At 39.7% G+C, this 20944-nt stretch overlaps 1 protein-coding gene across 3 annotated transcripts in view; it reads right to left on the minus strand.

Annotated features, from left to right (window-relative positions):
- Positions 1-18213, minus strand: part of Ccdc50 (coiled-coil domain containing 50) — a 63187-nt gene extending 44974 nt beyond the window's left edge. For 2 of the 3 annotated variants that reach the window (XM_050159921.1, XM_050159919.1), the window contains exon 1: positions 17891-18213. In XM_050159921.1, coding sequence (XP_050015878.1) covers positions 17891-17939 — 49 coding nt within the window. In that variant the 5' untranslated portion in view covers positions 17940-18213. The remainder of the gene's footprint in view (positions 1-17890) is intronic. The other variant, XM_050159920.1, reaches the window with a different exon arrangement.
- Between the last annotated feature and the right edge of the window lie 2731 nt (positions 18214-20944).

A 20944-nucleotide genomic window follows, 5' to 3' on the forward strand; every position in this document is an offset into this window, starting at 1 on the left:
AAAAAAAAAATAAAAAATAAATAAATAGTTATATATAGTATGCTATATATACTATGTATAGAATATAGCATAATTTCATTATCAAGGATGTCTTATTGGGTAACCATGTTCTAGATAATAATTACATCTGGACAGGTGGGACAGAGCTCATTTAGATAAATGGATCACTTGAACCTGGATTAGGCTCCACAACATTAAACATCTTGATGTGGGAATGTCATATATCAATCTGTTGATTTCATTGGTTAAGCAATAAAGAAACTGCTTGGCCCTGATAGGTTAAAACATAGGTGGGAGGAGTAAACAGAACAGAATGCTGGGAGGAAGAGAAAGTGAGCTCAGAGATGCCATGCTCCCCTCTCCCGGGCAGATGCAGGCGATGAAGCAAGTCGCCAGGTCAGACATGCTGAATATTTTCTGGTAAGTCGGGTGCTAAACAGATTATTAGAGATGGGTTGATCGGGATATCAGAATTAGCCAGTAAGGGCTAGAGCTAATGAGCCAAGCAGTATTTAAATGAATACAATTTGTGTGTTGTTATTTTGGGGCATAAGCTAGCGAGGCGGCCGGGGTGCTGGGGACGCAGCCCCGCTGCTCCTATTACTACAACGTCTAAAACCAAGACCATCTTTAAGTGTACACATGTGCATAAGTGTGCAGATGTGTGTCAGTATGTGTATATCCAGGTACATGTGAAAGTACACCTGTTTTAATAAATATTTCTAAATCACTTTTTTATGAGCAATTAAGAGTCTTTAGCACTTTATTACTCTTATGTTAGCCATCAATTCAGTTTCAGATGCTTGAATCCTGAGATCTTTCCTGTTTTTTTGTCCCTTAGCTTGGCAGCAGATGGTAGTGTTGGTAACTTCAGGAGGATACAAAGGAAAAAAGTCATTCTATATTCCTGGGGCCATCACTTTGCAGATATTACCACAAAGCTAAAGTAAACAAGGCCCAAGTAGAAAAAGAAGCAAGCATTCACCGTGGTTAATGGGGTTCACTCAATAACATACCCAAGGACCTTGAAATCAGATTAGCCAATGTGTATACTCATGAATTTCAACATGCCTTGAAAATCAAACTGATCACAACTGAAAAAAGGCATTCTCTTAAATGTTATTGTCTTCCCTGCATTCCTTATATATATTACATTTTATATGGTTGATCTACTTTGTAACAATCCGGGAATGTTTGAACTTAAAATAACTAAATTATTCTATCATAAAAATTACTAAAATGGAATCACCTCTACTTTAAAATGTCCATTATTTTCAGATCAACCTAAAATTTTCTAATCATCTTTATAAAAAGATGGAACTCGTATACATTACTGTATGACACTGTGAGGTTCCAAGAGGCATTCAATGAATACACAATGCACAGGGAAGCATAAAGGGGTAACAATGATGAGCTCTACAATTCTCTAATTGAATATTCTGATAAGGCATAAATGTAAACACGTTTACTCATCTGCAATATGAGAGGAGAAACCACTAATAAGTGCTTAAGTAGTGGAAAGCATTGTTATTTTAAACGCTTTATTCTGATAGAGACAATCTCATGGTCTAGAAAACAAGAGACTATTGTTAGTCCTAGGGCATCCTCAAAAGAATATGACATAGAAAAGTTTTTTTAAAGCATTTTTCCTCTAAAATTACCCAGACAATAAGAATCTATTTATTCTACTTTGAGTTCATCTATCTCAAAAGGAACTCCAGATCTGTTTCACTCTCTGAATGCCATTTCTCTGGCACACTGTTGGTTTCATATGGTTTGGCGGCTAGTTCTCTGTTTGCCTTAGCCTAGAAGGAAAAGCCACTCATCTCCTTAAACTTCTGTAGAATAAACCTAGTGGTGCTCATTAAAACCCAAAATATCACATCCAACCCAACTTACCAGGGGAAATTTAAAAAAAAAAAAAAAAACTATTGGGTTGTGGCTTCATAGAACAAGAGAGTTCCCTTAAGTGCTAGCTCCTACAACACTTGTTTATCCTGAGCCAGACTGTACACTCTCAATTTCTCTTCTGGAAGTACATACTTGACCAACATGTTTTCTCCTATTGTCATTAATAAATTAAATTCATTAAAAATAAAAAAACTGATCTAAAAACTTTCAACTTTACTGCAGTTATAGATGATAAGATAAGCAAACAAAGTGAAAATATTCCTAAAAAAGCTTTCCATAAAATGTACAATGCACAATTTCACTCCAGTAACTTGGTCCAAATCTACACAAGTTTCCAGTAACCTTGGTGTATGTAAATAATAATTAGGTCAGAAACACGTGAGTAAGTCTTGAGATTCCCAAAAGTTTCCTCTGACATATCATCACATTTCAGAATCAAGTCGTGGTTATGGATAAGAAATGTAGCTAGAAGATACCCCGACATCTGGGCACCTTGCTAGAATCAACTAAGTCTCACAATGATGTACGTATCCACACATAGCAGACCTACTTTCCTCGCTGTCAGTCAAGGAGACTACTTTAAAATTAGATATCCTATTCCAGAAATAAAGTCTACATAGAGACCCTGCAATAGTGACAAAGAAGAAACTAGCCTGTGTTTCTCAGTATGACCACAAGACTTCAAGACAAAAAAATAGGAAATGAACAAAGTTCTTTAGAAAGGGATTATGTAAATTGAGGTTAATTTTTCTTTTTGTCCTTATTTTGTTTATTTCTTAAGAGAGAAAACCTTATTCATCTATTGGTATTCAAATTATGTATTAATATTTAAATTTTTGCTTTTTATATATATGGGTGTAGTGTTTCTAGCATGTATACAATACACACATGTGCCTAAGTAGGCCATGAGGACTTAGGTTCTCTGGGACTGAGTTAAAGACAGCTGTGAGTTGCCATCCTATGTGGGTGAGAGGAATCTTACCTAGTCCTCTAGGCCCTCTGCTAGGCTATCTCTCCAGCCCCACATGAGGATTCTTGATAGCTTTCTTTTCTTAACAAAGGCTGGGAAGTCAGCTATTACCATGAAGGAAAAAGCAAAAATCAAAGGTGGATTCCAGTAAGAACGCCAAGATCCAAGGTAAAGAGCACAGAGTAGCAACTTGGATATGTTGTGAATTTTGTTTATTATTTCTCAGACAAAACATCAGTTTCAGAGCTACATAGACCAGGAGTCACATATTGCTCAGTCATCAGCTAAAAATCTTCAGCAAATTCTTTCATCTCTCTGTTCTCATCTGGGGAACCTCAACCTCATGTTTCTCATCTGGGAAATACAGTTTAGTGGGTGCTAAGTTCAGGTACCAGGAATCTGGTGCGTTATGGAGTAACAAAACTCCATATAAAATGGCAATAAAATGAGCATTTTCATAGGCTAAAAGGGTTTTGATGAATACTTGGACAGGCATTTACTCAGATTTAATCATTATATTTTGTATCCATGTATCCAACACCAGGGTATAAGTGTGTACAATTATTTATCTTTATAGCCACAAAATATTTTCTTTAAAATGGGGAGAGAAGTGTTTTATTAAGATAAAATATTATTACCCATAGGAAGGGTAAAGAAAATACTTGCCATTTAACAAGAAGTAATTCAGTAAAGCCTATTATTAGTGTTGGCATCACCAAAGTTAATAACATCTTATAATGGGTTATTTTCTATTAAATATCTCTTCTAGACAGGTGTTATTAACCCACTAGTGACTCAGATCTAGGCTTCTAAAATAAAAGATGCGGTCACTACGGGCCTTTAAAAATCTGCAGAAATGCTCTCAATTGCTGAGCCATCTCTCCGGCTCCAGGTGTGGATGTCTGATAGTTCTTTATTTTCAGTGAAGGCTCAGCTATTACTATGAGGGGAGAGAAACAGAACTTCTTTGTAACTAACATCCAACAGGACAGCACATTTCCAAATCAGAGTAAGTAGAAGTGAAGGGGAAGCAGAATATCTAAATGTTTGATTAATCTCACCATTCCAAACTTTCACAGACAAATGTGTAAGACTAAGAGAACAATGCAACATTCTCTATGAAAGTCACATAGTTAGTCTGAAATAGATCAACCATCAAAGCATCACAATTGAAATGCATTAGAATTGCATACTTAGAAGCACAGCCATGCAAAATCCAAGTAACACTTTAAAATGTACAGGAAAAAGTTGTATGACTAAAGCTCGATGGATTTTCCTAATTTTTGTACTTTTAATTGTTTTATAATGGTAACTTTTTACATAATCTATATGCCATTTTGATATCTTTAATTTTAGGAAACATGATATTGTTTAACCAATATGCAGAAATACAATGGCCTTACTGTAACACATAAGCACATCTGCTCCTAGAAAACATCCAGATTTTTAGTGTAAATTCTGCCGTCTGACCAACAGTGAATTCTGACAGGCTCCTTCTCACTTAAGAGCCGCATACTCGGCACTGTGGAGGGAAATCTACATTAATCCAGGAATTCATCCAAGAGACAGAACTGCAGGAAACAAAGTTTATTCAATAGAATGATACAAATCTGTCCCACTGCAGCCTACATGAAGCTACCCACATACATTAACTGATGTGCTAACCTTGTCCTGCACCAAATAACTATTTCCACACTGCTGCTGTGAAGCTATTTCCAGTAAGCAAAGCAACAAATATTTGCTTTCCTTCATCAGCGACCCTCCAATAACCATCCTTTGACAAGCTTCTCCTCCAGCCAGCAGTGCTCACAACGCCTCCACTATCAGTTAAAGGGAGCCCGCGTCATCAACTGCAGACTGCACCTTTTGCTCAAAGGTTTCCTGGGGCCGGATGCTCAGTTACACTATGGCTGTCTTTGCAGGGTTTTGAATGCTGTGACAACCCCACAACCAAAAGCAACTGAGGAGGAAAGAGTTTATTTCTTCTTAAAACTCTCAGGTCACACACAGTCCATCACTGAGGAAGTCAGCACAGGTATCTAAGGCAGGTACCTGGAGGCAGAAATGAATACAGAGGCTATGGAGGAGTGTGGCTTACTGCCTTTGTTCCTAAGGGCCTGCTCTGGGGTGGCCCCGCCTACAATGGGCTGGGCCTTCCCCCACACATCAATCTCTACTTAAGGAAATGCATACAGACTTACTCGAAGACCAATCTGATGGAGGCATTTTCTTCCTATTTCTTTTTTCTGTTTTTCTTTTTGGGTTCTTAGAGACAGGGTTTCTCTGTATCGCCTATGTTGTCCTGGAATCTGTTCAGTGAACAAGACTGGCCAAGATCTAAGAGATCTGCCTGCCTCTGCCTTCTGAGTGCTGGCATTAAAGATGGACACTCCCTCTTCCCCAGTGATTTTAGCTGGTGTCAAAGTGACATAAAATTAGCCAGCTGCCTTCATCTTGAACAAAAAGAAGACAAGATGTCCATATACCTTTCAAATGCAGAGAATAGACTTCACTTTTATTGTTCTAAAGTGTGCATGGTAGTGTGTGTCCATATTCGTGTGTGGTCATGTGTGCATGTGTGTTAAAGGTACTTTCGTTTTGTTTTATTTTAGGTTCTGGAACCAAGACAAAAGCTCTACTACTAAACTACACTGTCACTTGTTACATAAAAGATAAGAATTATTTGAAAGAAGGGCTGGCAGGCAGGTCAGTAGCACATTGTTTGCCTAGCATGTCCAAAGGTCCAATCCCATGGTCCAATCCCCTGCACCAAAAATAAATAAGAATTATTTAGAGACTTAAACAGGCTAATATGTATCCTTAGAAATATAACATTTTTCCCCCCAAGTAAGATAGTGAACTAGAAGCCATGTCAGAATGAGTGGCTGATCACTGTTGGGAAACAAAGTGAACAGGAATATTTTCTCTTCACCAGCTGCTTCTCCAGTCCCCAAAATCCACTTGCTCAACGCCCCAAGAAAACTTCTGCCAGCCTGAAAACTGTGCTCTACCAAGGGAGCTACTGTTGCTAGTACTGCAACCAAACACGTCGCCTCCCAGGTGCAGAATCTGGCAAACTCAGATACGCAGTTAATTGTACACTGGGCAAAAGAGCTCTTCCGTGAAATCTACCAAGCAGTGCAAGTGTCCGTTTATGGAATGTGTCCACAGTGGCTGCTTCCAGAACCATCGTTGCACCCCAACAAGGATGACAAAACCTGGAGAAGTAAACACATGCTCTGAACAATGTTTTAGGCAGCACACAGCTCTCCTGGCTGATGGCCCTGCAGGGTCATATCAATCAGCTATCTCGAACTCACAGTTCTGTCAAGGAGTTCCAAATGAAAACCAAACACAGAAAAAGAGCTCGATTCCAAAAGAGACAAGTATAGGACTGGGGAAAAAAAATTGCATAGGGTAAAACTCAGACAAGAAAGCAAAAGGAATACATGTTCCTCTCGTAACCCATGCAACTTTTTCTAGAGCACATCATGTACGGGACAAGAATAAAATCTCTACACATCCATAAATCCTGAAGTGATGTCATCTATTCTATCTGACCACAATGAGATAAGACCAGACTTCAGGAAATAGACTCTCATGGAAACTAAACAAAACACTGGAATGATGACTGGTACACTCAAGAATCAAGAAAGAATTTTTTTTTTAATTCCTAGAATTAAATAACCTGGTAATGAATCTTAAGCCATTAAAATAACAAAAACAAATCAATCCCAAAAGCAGTAGACAGGCAGAAATAATGAAGATACAGTTGGAAATTCATGAAATAGAGATGACATAAATGATAAAAAGAACCAATGGATCAGAGCTGGATCTTTGAAAAGATAACACGGACAAAGGCTTACACAAACAAACCAAAAGAAAGACAGAGAGAGAAAAATTAAGAATAAAACAGGAAAAATTAAAAAACACCAAAAAGAATCAAAAAAATCATGATGACATACTTTAAAACTTTACATTTCACTAAACTGAAAAATTTAAAGGAAATGGGTGGAGATCTGTGGAAACTAAACCAAGATGAAGTGAATTATTTAAATAGATTTATATAAGCAATGAGATAAAAGCAGTAATAAAACTTTCCCTACCACACAAAGCCCAGGTCTAGGTTAATTCAGTACAGACTTCGACTAGACCTTTGAAAAAGAACCGATGTCAATACTCCAAAATTTATTCTTTAAAATAGCAATGGAGGCACACTTCCAAACCCTTTTACAAAGCCAGTATCACTCCATACCAAAGTCATAAACAATTATAACACAATCTCTCTAATCAACAAAGATGCAAAAATTGTCAACAAAATACTGTAAAGCAAATTCAAGTACACATCCAAAAGACCAAGTTAGGGATGTGGGTGTAACTCACATAGCTACTTCATAGACATGGAAAAGACCTTTGATACAATAAAACATCCATTTATAATAAAAAACATATATCCTGGGGAGACTAGGAATACAAGAATCATATCTAAACACAATGATGGTTTTATATCACAAATTAATGACTATCATCATGTATAATTGTAAAAATCAAAGCACTGACACTAAGATCAGAGACAATGGGACCACTCTATTCACTTCTACTCAACAAACCACATGGATTCCCAGCTACAGAAATAAAATGAGAAGAAAATAAAAGGGATTAGAAATAGAAGTCAAAGTCTACTGCAGATGATAATACTCTATTCATGAGAGATTCCAAGTTCCCAAAGAAACTCCTAGAATGAGAAACACCTTCAGCAAAGTGAGCAGATACAAAACTAACAAAAAGACAAAGACAAAATTCACAGAGGGAAAAAAAATCAAGAAATCCCATTCACAAAACCCTCAATAAAATAAAATACCCCAACATAGCAAGGAAATGAAAGACCTATAAAATGAGAACTTTAAAATGTAAGTAAACTGAACAAAATACAAAATGAATGACCTCTCATCCCTACGAATTGTTAGAATATTGTGAAAAGCAAACTACAGATTCAATGCAAATCCATCAAAATTCCGATCACAATTCTTCGTAGAAATAATAAACCAACAAACAAATCCAATCTTACATCCATAGGGAAGCAATGAACATCCAGGCTAGCCAACACTGTCCTGAACAGTACAGTCCAACTGGAGAGTCTGCATCCCTGTCTTAAAGCTACACTGTCGCAGTAGTAAATCATGGCACAGTCACAATCCAGACATACCCACAGATCAAAGAACCCAGATATAAGAACGCACACCTGTAGTAATAAAACACACACACACACTGAAGAGGAGACACAAATGATGCAGGGGAAACTGAGTAGCTACATGTAGACAGAGGAAGCTTGATCCTAATGTCTCACCTTGCAAGAAGATGAGCACACCTCGTTACTCTAATGAATGTCTACCCTGCATGCATATTGGACTCTTATTAAAAGGGTAGAAGGCTTACCAGATATGATCTATTGCAAAGGACTCGAGTTCAGTTCTCAGCACCTACACCAGGAGACTCCTAACACTGTAACTCCAGTTCTAGAAATGCCTGAGGCCTCTGACCTCCAAGGAACCCATATGCATGTCACCTCACCCACACACCGATGCACACATATACACAGAACCAAAAGTAATAAAAATAAGGAAGAAGAGAAAAGGAGACATGAGGAGGAAGACATGAGGTTGGGAGCGGATGTGATAGAGCAGAGGGTCTGAAAAGAGCTGGAAGAGAAGAAGTGGATATGATCAAAATATACTGTATTCATGTAAGAAATTCTCAGATATACTTAGAGCATTTGTGTGTTTAAAGGAGTGCTGATTTTACCTTTTCCACTTAAACTGAATGAGATCATTCTAAAGTGCAAATTAAACATAACTAAAGCAAAAACCTTTGAGCTACTTTGATTATGATTTTCCTCTTCTTTTCATCATTAAACCATTACAAATGTACAAACTGCATATAATTTTTTTATCTAAAACTTTCAGAATTGTTTGCTATTATCTCTCTTTATTTTTAAAAACTGTTAAACTTGAATGTTATTTGTTAATGTCGTTTATCTAAAAATCAACTAAAGGAGGAAAGAGCACACATGAGAACTCAGAGTTAAATGCAGCACCATCTAAAAGTGTATTTTCTGTGTCCTCAACAAAGAAGCTGGCACAGAAATTCCTGAATAATGTATGTATTTTACCAGGGTCTCACAAAACTAGCATCAACCTTTAAACAGATTTGACTATTCCCTGCAACAAACCCAAATACAAAACTCCTTTAGATATCTCAGAGATGAGAGAATTCATGTAAGGAAAGTAAACTTGACTTAACCCTCGTCCCACCGCTACCCGGGTGAGGTCATCCTGTGCAGGAAACACAGTTTCCAGAGAACTATCTAATAGACAAAACCCTAAAAACTAGTCCGCTGTGGCCTAGTCAACAGACAGTGGACTGTTCAGAGAATGGGGTAGGCTGGTCTAGGAATAGGTATTTTAAAGGGAGCTCAGGAGACACATGGGAAAAAGGTAGCTTAGGCTTACAGAGAATCACTTCTCCAGCTAAGCTAGGTAGACCAGGTGTTACAAATGGAGAAAGCCTCCATCTGCATAGTGAAGACATAAACTCCAGGCAGAGGGCAGAAGTTAGGGCTCACAGAGACAATGCTGGCAAGAGTAGAAAGCAACCCACCAGCAGCATCACCAGATGGAAAGTCCCACGGCACTGCACAACATGTCAAGGTCTAGGGTACTCTCACAGCAAGCTCACGGGGCATGGCCCAGTAAACATTATCTGAGGAAAAGATAAGGAAATGAGAACCAAAAGATGGGACTGACTTCTCTGAGTTGCTTGATCAGTGGTTCTCAACCTTCCCAATGCCATGATCCTTTAATAGTTCCTCATGTTGTGCTGACCCCCAACTATGAAATTATTTTCATTGCTACTTCGTAACTGTAATTTTGGTACTGCTATGAATCACAATGTAAATATCTATGTTTTCAGATGGTCTTAGGCAACCCCTGTGAAAAGGTCATTCAACCCCAAAGGGGTCATGACCCACAGCTTGAAAACATTGTGCTAGAGTAATACAATATAGTAAAGAAGACATACAAAACCACATCTTACAGATCTAGGTACAATTTTCCTTTACAAAGAAGTTTCTCAGCAGAATTCAATTTTTACACTGTAAGCGGATGTAAAATGAATGCATTCTCAAGCTGAACCAAGTATTACAAAGTAATTCTAGGGGTGGCTGGGTTACAAGAAAAGTGTAAAGTAGAATGGGTACAGCAAAGGAGTAGCCTCCTACACCTCATCTTAAAATAAAAATGATATTAATTACATATTACTAAAGAAGAATCAAAATGCACACTTCTTATCACTCTTGTATGACAAAATCAGTTCAACATCTGCTCCCCACATTTTTAGGGAACACACAGGGAAACCCATAAATAGAGAGTAAACAGTAAGAAGAGTCTTTGTAAACTTGGTACTGAATGCATGAAGCCTCAATCATGTCTAATGTATTTTATAGTGTACTCTTTATGTTTCGCTTAATAACTCTGAATTTCAAAATAAATCATGACCCTCAAGACAGTCCTGGTTTCCTTCAGGTTTGACCAGCCAATGAAGCTTTGCATTTACACAGCCAGAAAGGATCTAATAAGGATCCCACCCAATCATCAAATCCCTGGTCTTTCAACAATGCCGCTTTCTGTTACCAGCTTTCAAACATCAACCCTACAGAGCTAAAAACAACAAAACATACTCATGGCTCACCGTTCCAACCAGGATGGGTGACGACAACCTTGATATGGAATGCCTGACAAGAGAGGTTGCCATAAGCCACCTGGAAAGCAAGGGAATAGGCAGCATGCATGGGTCCAGCAGCCTTAGGTGCTGGAGCCCCAACAGCAAGGGATGGATGATAGGACAGCACAGCAGACTCGGAGGAAGGAGCAACCTAGAGCCATCGGCCTTTAGGTCACCAACCAAAAGTAGCGTGTTAAGTGCAGGAAGGTACTCTTCAGGCAACCAAAAGAGAAACATAAACCAACACAGCCACAAAACCTTTGACCTATAATCTGTCCTGTCTGCAAAGTATGCTAGGCCAAGGATGGCACAAAACTGGTGGCACAAAAACTGATTTAAGGCCTACTCTACAAGACAGAACCCATGCCCAATACTTCTATGGTAACCAAAAAGACAGCCCAAAGATGTAGGATAAAACCAAACACTACAGGTACGGGTCTTAAAAAAAAAAAATCACTAAAATGACACTTAGTGACATTCTGAAACGATTCCTAATGATATTCTGCTATATTGTTCAGTCATCATCAGAGAAGCTTCCTCCAATAGCAGATGGAAACAGATGCAGAGAGTGAGAAAGACATTGAAACACATAGTTCTAATTGGGATATCTCTATCAAATTCCTCCATTCAGAACTCAGGGATCCACAGGAAAAGGAGGCAGAAAGTATGTAAGAGCCAGAGGAGTTGGAGAACAAGAAGAACAAGGCCCACCGAGTAAACTAAGCAAGGCACACATGAACTCAGAGACCGGAGCAGCAAGCACAGGACCTACCTACATTTGCACGAGGTCCTCTGCATATATAGTAAAGCTTTTAGCTTTATTTTGTATTTTTAATTTATTATTTATTATGGATCTTCAGAGTGTGAGAATGAGTGTGTATCTCCTTCTTGTGCCTGCTCTTGGGACTCTTTTCCTCCTCTCAGTTTGCCAAGTCCAACTTCAAAATGATGATATTGCTTTATCTAACTATATTTTAACCTGCCATGTTTGGTTGGTATTACTCAGAAGCCTGTTCTTTTCTAATGAGAAAGAGAAAGAAGGTGGGCCTGGAAGACAGGAGAGGTAGGCAAGAGCTGGGAGAAGAAGGGGAAACTATAATCAGAATATATTAGGAAAGAATCTATTTTCAATAAAAGGAAAGAACAACAACAAAAGAATGGGTTGCACAAACAATACAGAACAGTTTAAAATTATGAAGCCAGACAGCAGACATCTGGGGAAACAAAAGAAGCAGACCCCAACTTAGAATCCAGCTATCACTGACAAAACAAGGAACGTTTTGTAGGCAGAGCCAGAATGTGACCTATAAATGAAGACAATGACACTTTCTAAAAGAGCTGCTAGCCCAGATGTGAGCACAAATGGGAACTACAAATGGGAACGAGCAGAGCCTTAATTGAGTCCTTTCTCCATCTTTCTCTACTTCATTTCCCAGTGTCCTCAAACTTAGAGAGTGTGATTCTTAAAGTAAATTGTGAGTTCCTCTAAGGTAAAGAAACAAGACTGAGTAAGCTGTGAACACAGAGACAGAAGAGAGGGCAGCACAGACTGATGCTGTTCACACTTTACCATATGCATGGTTACAGCAAACCGAGGAACATTAACCCCAGCTTGAAGACTCCTTAAAAAAGACAAAGCAAAAAGCCCAGTGGTGACCTCACTAGTTATCTGTCATATCTGTCACTAAGGAGCTTCCTGGGGATTACAAACATCCATCAGATATAAAGCTTAAAGCTTTCAAGGTTTGGTGGCACATTGGTCTAGGTACACTTCTGATTGAGTCTCTGAAGTAGCACTTCATCTATGCAAATGCACATAAGAGACTGTGAAGACAGCCAATTACTGAAGCAATAAGCTAAGAAAAATGAGAAACTTATTTTAAAAGTTGGATCTCTTGGGATGAAGACAGCCAATTACTCAAGCAATAAGCTAAAAAAAAAGAAACTTATTTTAAAAGGTTGGGTCTCTTGGGACTAGCTACTAGGTTTGAGGCTCAGGGGTAGAATGTTTGCTATCAAAGTAAAATGACACTAGTAACTGAAATATCACAATATTTATCTTAGGCAAGTTCCACTGAGCAAAATTTAAAAGTTATCTTTTGTTTGTGACTGATGAGATACGAGACAGCAACATTTAAAAAGGTTACATAGAGGTATTGAATAATGTGTACAATGCTGTGATATTAGACAAAGATTTAAAACTGACTTCATTTATAAATTGGATGTCTTAAAGATGCATGTATAGAGAATTGTCCAAGCTCAATAAGAAGTCTAATTACAAAAATCAGCAAACTTTTAAATAGACTCTACTGCTCTTCACAGCCATATACTAAGAAGAATGGTATTTCATCCTATATAAACCATAACTCAATGAACTCCACTGAAGGAAAAGAAAGAAGAGGAAGTACTATGTAAACAAGTACTGTGTAAAAAGTAAGGTTTTCATGACACTATGCTCACTAGCTACCTCGTGTACACACCTTCATGTTTGTGTGAATGTGTTTTAAATGAAATTGTGTCAAAAAGAACAGTTATTTGTCACCTTTAAAAAAATAGTATCTGAGCACTCGTTTATATTAGTATCTTATTTCAAGCATCTGAATATAAAACCAATTACCTTTTGTAGGTCTTATCAAAGATCTAGGTTCCTAATTGTCTATTTATGAAGCAAGGACATCTTTAAGTGTGTCACCAGTTAAAAAAATCCTTCATCTAATGGCACTAACAGTGCTTTTGGTCACTGAAGCAAAATTCATTTATCTGGAAAATGTACAGAGGAAGTAAAGAAAAACTAGGAACCATGATTTCTCTTGAGTTTACTTCCCTAAGAAGTTTAATTTTAGACAGCTTATACCCTTAAACATTAACTCTTTTATGAAAGCTAAGTATACAAGAAAAACAGGCATTTTTTTTTTCCAAGTAGAAAAACACTGAGACAGGAGTGTGACTTCCAGGAATCCATGGAATAAGTTATTTGCTCAAACAAGAGAGTCAAAAAGAAAAAAAAATATTTATCTAAAAAAAATAAAACCCATGAAGCATCATGGAAAATATGGAAGATATTATCCCCAAAGTAACTCCTCAGAAAAATCTCTGAGACAGTCTTACTATTCATAATTCTCACTCTATTCTTAAACACACTAATAGTACATGAAGCACTTCAGAAGTTATACTTACATTTCCACACAGGCTTTTACCTCTTTGAGCTAGAGGTACTTTTAGAACACATATGATGGGAAAAGTGTACAAGTTTGTTTTGGTTCTGACAAAGTGTCTCTTATGTGTAGCTCAAGATTGCCTCAGATTTATAATCCCCCTGCTTGTTGAGATTACAAACACAGCACAAACAGTTAAATCTGAGGGTTCTTTAGAACAACTCCACACATTATAAATTGCAGTCTAGATCTCAGCCATTTAGCCCAAGGCACTTGTATTATGTAGCTACCCTCATACCTTATATGGAAATGAGCAGACTGTTTTAGAAAATCTGTATCTAGAGACTAGAGAGATGGCTCAGAGGCTAAAAGCACTGAGTGTCTTTCCAGTTGCCTTGTATTCAATTTCTAGAACCCACATGGCAGCTCATAACCATCTGTAATGCCAGTTCTAAGTGTTGTAACACCACCTCCTGTGCTCCACAGCCACCAAACTCCCACATAGTGCAGACATACGTGCAATCTAAACACCCAAATATTAGAGTTAAAAAAATTTATTTTTGTAAAAATCTGTCTATACAGTTCCCAAATTGTGTCACACCACTTTGTACTTAAGAAAATATTATTTTAGTATATTTTTATTCCAGTATTATTTTCAAAGCCAGAATATAAAACAAGAAATTTCTTCTTTTGTATGTCTTACATGTTTATCAGATGAATTCTACTTACAAGATATATATTCACATAAATGTGTGTGTGTGTGTGTGTGTGTGTGTGTGTGTGTGTGTGTAGATGTATGCCCTTATAAACTCAATGATGGCATTACTGGTATGTGCTAGAATTAAAAGGAACTATGTCTTTAAAAGCATATAGTCTGAGAAGAAATATAAAAGAGTCATGGTATAGACAGAATTCTAAAACAGACAGGGAACATGTAAAATATGTGCACTCACTCAGTTACTCACTCATTCACATATTCATATATTACCTGCATAATTTCTGGCTCTATGAAAGCCATGAATGTAGATGTGGAGAATACAGTGAGGTAAATAAAATATTTCAAAGAGTCTTAATCAGAATCTCATTAAAATCAGCACAATCTGCTATGAAAATTTGAAGAAAAGGAAAGGAAAACTTTCCCTGCAACCAGTCAAATGCTGATACCACATCAGCTGCCCAGAGGGCAGGCATTAAGTGTTGGATCTCTGGAGCTACTGGGTAATTTACTGGGGCAGGCATTATTTTATCTTCCTCTTGAAGTATTAATTTACCCCACTGTGCCACCTGGGAGTCTCAGATGGAAAATCAACCAGCATTTTCTAGTATGACTATTTGTATAGCTATTTCTAAAACTATATTGAATTTTATCTTTTATTATAAAAATAATTGGCTTGAAAACAGAGCCTATACTCTAAAAACAAGTCACTCCTGTGTGTACTGATTTTAGATGTCAGCCATGTTGCTACTTGCAGGCACACAATGGGGTGGAGGGCGCAGATTATTAAGATGTGGCAAATGATCAGCCTTGCCATCTAAACAATAGGAATACAAAACAAGATTTGGCAGACCACTAAAAGAAAAGACACCTTTTTCATCACAAAAGCATATGGATGTTCCAAATATACGTTGACTGTGAGATAGGAGTGTATGCACATTTAAATGACTTAACTTTGTTCACCTGTAAAACTCAGTCGTCCTTGTTTCCTAATTTGCTTTCCAAAGAGTATGAACATCCCGACTGTGTGTGTGTGTGTGTGTGTGTAAAGGGCCTGACGGAAGCTCTGACCTCCATAAAAACCAAAGTGGCAAACATTATACGTTAACCTAGGAAATAATTCATGGAAGTATTATGGGACCCTGATATCTGTTCTTGATACATCCGTTTCAAAGTGTCCTACATTCTCTTAGAGAAAGGACAGTAAGAAAAGGCCACATTTATATCTTGCCAGACTCCACTGGAACCACCCATGACATCAGATGTAACTGTACATAAATAAAGCCACCAAGGTTTAAAGAAAGAAAAGTGGGAAACACAGAGATAGATATCTTTTTAATGACATTCAAAAACCTGAGCCAAAATATTAAGCAAAGTGCGACTAACACCCTTGGAGTTTTAGGACATCACAGAGTCAGGGCACACTCTGCTCCATCGTAGGCACCGTCGGGTTCTCTTTAATTAGGGAGAAGATATTGTTGGGTGGTAACTGGGCCATAATTAAGCATTATATGAGAGAAAGATACAAATTATTAGACTTGAATACTTCACAGATCAAAATCTCCCCACTGTGGGGGTGCTCCTAATAAATCTATCCGTCCTTTGATGATCTTAGAACCAGAGAAGCCAGGTCTTCCCAAGGACAACGACTCCAACAGCTTCCGACCCTTCAAAGTGAACTAGTATCAAATTCTAATCTAACAAGGGCACTAGAAGGGAGCCCCACTATATTTTCTTATCAGTTTATCAGAGTATGTAAACAGGAATGCCAAGCATGTTCTCCAAAATGAAAACCAATCTGAATGTATCCAGACTCTTGGTGCTTGGGAATGGGAAACAGCTTTAGATGACAAGTATGAACTCAGACACTAGCAGGACTTAGGCCTGTCTTGGTAAGAAATCAGAAGACCTCAGGCTTACAAAGCATCCACAAACATAAAGTGCTTGCCAGGACACTGACACAAGATGGACGGTTGGGGAAGGGGGAAGGCACAGCACCAGGGGGCTGAAGCTTTGTGTGTGTCAGGCTTTGTTTGAACTCCAAGTCTCACTCTCAGCCACACCCACAAACAATGAGAGTACTACCAAGGCTTTCTCCTCAGCCATAAAACCAGCCAACACACATGTACACAAAACCCATATCTAAAAGCAGGAGACAGCCTGGAAGAAGCAAACTCTACAACAGGCCTCCTGGTAGAGAACCAGTTTGCCTTCCCCATTGTTCAGCTTCTTAGCTTCGGTGAACTAAAAAAAAAAATAAAAATAAATTAAAAAAAAAAACATAATAACCAAAGTCAAGCCAGGATCCTAAACGATGGAAAAATGCTAACACTAAAAGCTTCGCCTGAGGACATTATTACCCTTTAGAAACAAAGGACTAGATCCAAACCAGCTACAATTTGAACTATGGGCCACTGAGCTCCCTTTAACTACAGGGCTGAGGCAGCCAAGCAGTCACTAAGAGGCTTGGGATTTCTAGGTTGGCCTGAGCAAGACCATTTGCCTCACATTAAGTTAGCAAGGAAACCTAAAGTCCGAAGAAAGCAAATTCCTTAGTTTTCACTTAAACACTCCCCAGGGTTGGCCACAGGTCCCAGAAGAAACCAATGGGATCCACAACAAAGGCCCAGAGAACTTCTGCCTTTACCATAGCACACTTAAACATTCTGGGGTTTGACATGCTTAAGTCTGGAACTTCCTAAGACCTGGAGAGCCAACGACTGAAGTTAAGATGAGCCAGTAACCAAAACAATTTTTAAAAAATGTTAGGCCCGAGGGCATGTGATGAAGGCTTTTTGCAGTGCTCTGCCTGGCCAGGACTAGGCAATCTTATTTTCCTGGACTTCAATGTGGGAGCCATGAAAAATGAGGGTTCCAAGACTCCCCACCCCTTCCATTCCAGTCTTTATTTAAAAAGAAGGGAGAGGGTGATGCTTACGGGGACTTGGGGTTCATCCATTTATGGCAATGCCAAGCTTACAACGTGAAACCCTTTGGAAGGTGAGAAAGAGCCAGCCAGACACTGTGGTAGAAGGGAGAAGGGAGGAGAATAAAAAGGGAGAGGAGGGAGGGAGGAAGTAGAGGACAGAAAGGAGGGAGAAGAGAGAAGCAGAAAGAACAGAAGGAGAGGGTCATGTTTCAAAACAAAGGCCCCACTCCGAACGCCCCCTGGCCCTGGCCAGGCTGGCTGGGCTGTGGTTTCTACCACACTAAGCGTCCATTGGACAGAACCGGGCCGCGGTCCCGGCCGTGGAACCTCCCGCAGCCCCTGGCGGCCCAGGCCCGGTCTCCGCACGCGTGGCCGGCCCCGCGCCCCACGCAGCCCCGCTCCCCGGGACCCGCGATCGAGGCCCGGCCTACCTTCCTTCACGCCCGGCAGCTTGGACTGATCCACACTCACGTCGGCCATGGCGCCTGCTCGGCTTCGGGCGGGCGCACGGAGGAGACCTGGGCGCACGCACGCCCACCCCGCGGGCCGGCCGCAGCCACCCGAGCACCCGGGCCGGCTCCGATGCCCAAATTCCCCCCGGGCCGGAAATGCACCGGAGTCCAGTACGGAGGGAGAGAGGAGACAGAAAGGCGGCGGCGGCAGCGGTGGCGGCGGCGGGGGGCGGGAGCTGCAGGGCTGCACCGCACGCGCGGGCGTGCGAGCCAGACAGCCTCCTCCTCCTCGCTTTTGTGGCTGCCGCGCCCAGACCGGGCCACAGATCTGTGTCCTGGAGGAAGGGACCGACGGCTGCACCTGCCAGCCCGACCTGATAGGACCTGTCTAAGAACCTCTCTGAGATTGAGACTTCTGTAAAATGATTACTGAGTGCCAAGCAGGCTCTCTTGTATCCAGGGTTGGAGCATATATATGTATCTATGGACCTTTAACAGGGGGAACAACACATTGAATTAAAGCACACCGAATTAATAAAATTCTGGGCCCTTCTGGAAAAAGAGTGCTCACAAGCAGCAGGGAGAAGTCAGTCATAGTCGTTCAGTAATAACCAATCCATGTCTACCAAATCTAATGTGCGGTATTGGGGTGGAGAGATTATGACAGAGACTTGTATCTGGCTTCCCACCTTGCCATCATGCCACACATTGGTCTGTAATCCTGACATTTGTGTTTCCCTGGAACAGGCGAGCTTTCCTGTGGAAATCCTTTCCCATGGGCACAGCGTGGGACTTTCCTTTAGGAACTGACTCTTCCTCCTAAGGCGACATTCCTGTCCTAAACTCGTGTTATCACTGTTCTTATCTTTCAGTCCTTTAGTCCACGAGCCATGCATGTTTATTAAAGAATGGGTGTGAGACCAAATAGGGTGGAGCAGACTGCTTCCCTGGGTTTGCTACACAAAGGGCAGGGGTGGCAAATTAGTATTCTGTTTCCTGAGTGGGACTCTCACCAGCAGACAAGCAAACTAAAGGTAAACAGAGATAAAGGAAAGCAAAGAAAAGGACACTTTCTCATGGAAACACAGAGCGAAACAATTCCTCCTCAGAGCTTCCAGGTTTGCTACCAGGATTGCTGGACTCTAATCTCGTCCCAGCCTCTGTCTTCTCAAAGTTCACTAGGTCGCTTCAGTGACTGGCCTGAGCTGGTGTTCTATCTCAGCTCAGAATCCTAGTGTGAGAGGTCAGGAGGAAGTGGTGTGGTTTTAACTTGACATTAAAATTGCCTAGCAGATATTAAGGTGAAAATTAGAGCAAAAATTAGATCAGAGGTTGACCAAGCTGCTGCCCACAAGTCAAATTCTGCCCGCTGAATTTGAGTGACTATTTTATATTTGTTTAAATCCTACATCTCAAATGACTAAAAATATCGAATCATTTTTCAATTTTGCCTTTTAAGCCCAAGTTCTAAAGTACTAGCAAAGCCTTTACAAGAAAAATCTGCACATCCCTGTAATAGAACACTTTTTAAAACTCAGTGTGAAGAAGGAAATTATAGCGAAGTAGGCTTGGAGATATTTTTAATTGTCCTGCCATATATGGTTCTGCTTTGAATCTTCAATGGTTCTAGAGAACATTTATAACGACAGCATTTCTTCTTTTCTTTCCTTCTCCCTAAATTATTTCTACTTTTTTTTTTTTTTTTAACCAAGCTCTATCCTGGAAGACAGACATCCATAGACACATCACTTGGGGCTCCTCATTTGTGCTCTCTGTTGAGTTTGGCCTGAACTAATAAAATCAGAAGGAAGAGAGGAACCACAGAGTCTGTCTTGCAGTCTTCTTCCTGTGTGCTAAACTTAACCATGATGGGCCAGAAGACAAACTTGAAAGGGCCCCTTCTTTCCTTTCTCTGGTTTTCAGGGACCAGAAACAAACATCTGTGCTCTCTGAGCCATCTCACAATTTACCAGTTAGAACCAGAAAGGCTGCTCTAGCTTTTAAGAGCACCAGATGCTCTTGCAGAGAATCTAGGTTATGTTCGGAGAACCCACGAGGAGGCTCATAATTGTCTGTAACTCCTGTTCCAGGGGCTCCAATGCCCCCTTCTAGCTTCAACAGACTCTTAGCACACATGTGGTACACATACATAAACACATGCAGGTAAACACTAACACATACAATAAAAATAAATCTTTAAAATTCACCATTTCAGGTCCCTGCTTTTGAAAATTTCTAGTATTTTAAATGATGTTTTTGGAGACTTTAAGAACAAAGGCTTTCATTTATTCTGATATAGGCAAGCTCTGGCTTAAGCAGTTACAAGTAAATCTACAGCCTGATAGATCTGAATTATGATGGTTATAAGTAAATCTACTTAGTCCCATATTACCAAAACTTTGTGGCTATTGTAATTATTTGCCTTGTGAGTTCTAGAAAGCTCTGGCCATTCATAAGGACTCCCTGCTCTTGTACCTTTGGCTAAGATGAGGCCAAGAGAAATTAACAATTCAACAGCCTCTGGTCTTTTAGTTTGGCCAGGAGATGTAGGTAATTGTAGAAATATGTACTTTTAATAACGTAATTTGTGGAGGATAAATGACAAGAGTCATACTTCAGTTCCATTGGCTGGACATCAGAGATAGGCCCAGACCCCACGAAGAGAATGTGACACCCTCAGCACTAAGGAAATTGGGTAAGAAAAAGACTAAACTGTTGATGTTTTTGATAGTGCATTAGAAAAGTAAAGGTCATGGCTGCCCCCTTTTAAAGTTAATGTGTGCCATAAAAGACGGACATAAGGGGTGATCTGAACCCAGTTGAGCAGGTTTTGAGTAGGTCAAAGTCTAGATTAATATTTCAAGTATTTATGCCTACCGGGTGGTGGTGGCACATGCTTTTAATCTCAGCACACGGGAGGCAAAGCCAGGCAGATCTCTGTGAGTTTGAGGCCAGCCTGGTCTACAGAGTGAGTTCCAGGACAGGCTCCAAAGCTAAAGAGAAACCCTGTCTTTAAAAAAATCAATATATATA

This window comes from Alexandromys fortis, unplaced genomic scaffold, assembly GCF_014885135.2.
Source record: "Alexandromys fortis isolate MF-2015 unplaced genomic scaffold, M_Fortis_MF-2015_v1.1 scaffold_100_1_3062724, whole genome shotgun sequence".
Classification (NCBI taxonomy): domain Eukaryota; kingdom Metazoa; phylum Chordata; class Mammalia; order Rodentia; family Cricetidae; genus Alexandromys; species Alexandromys fortis.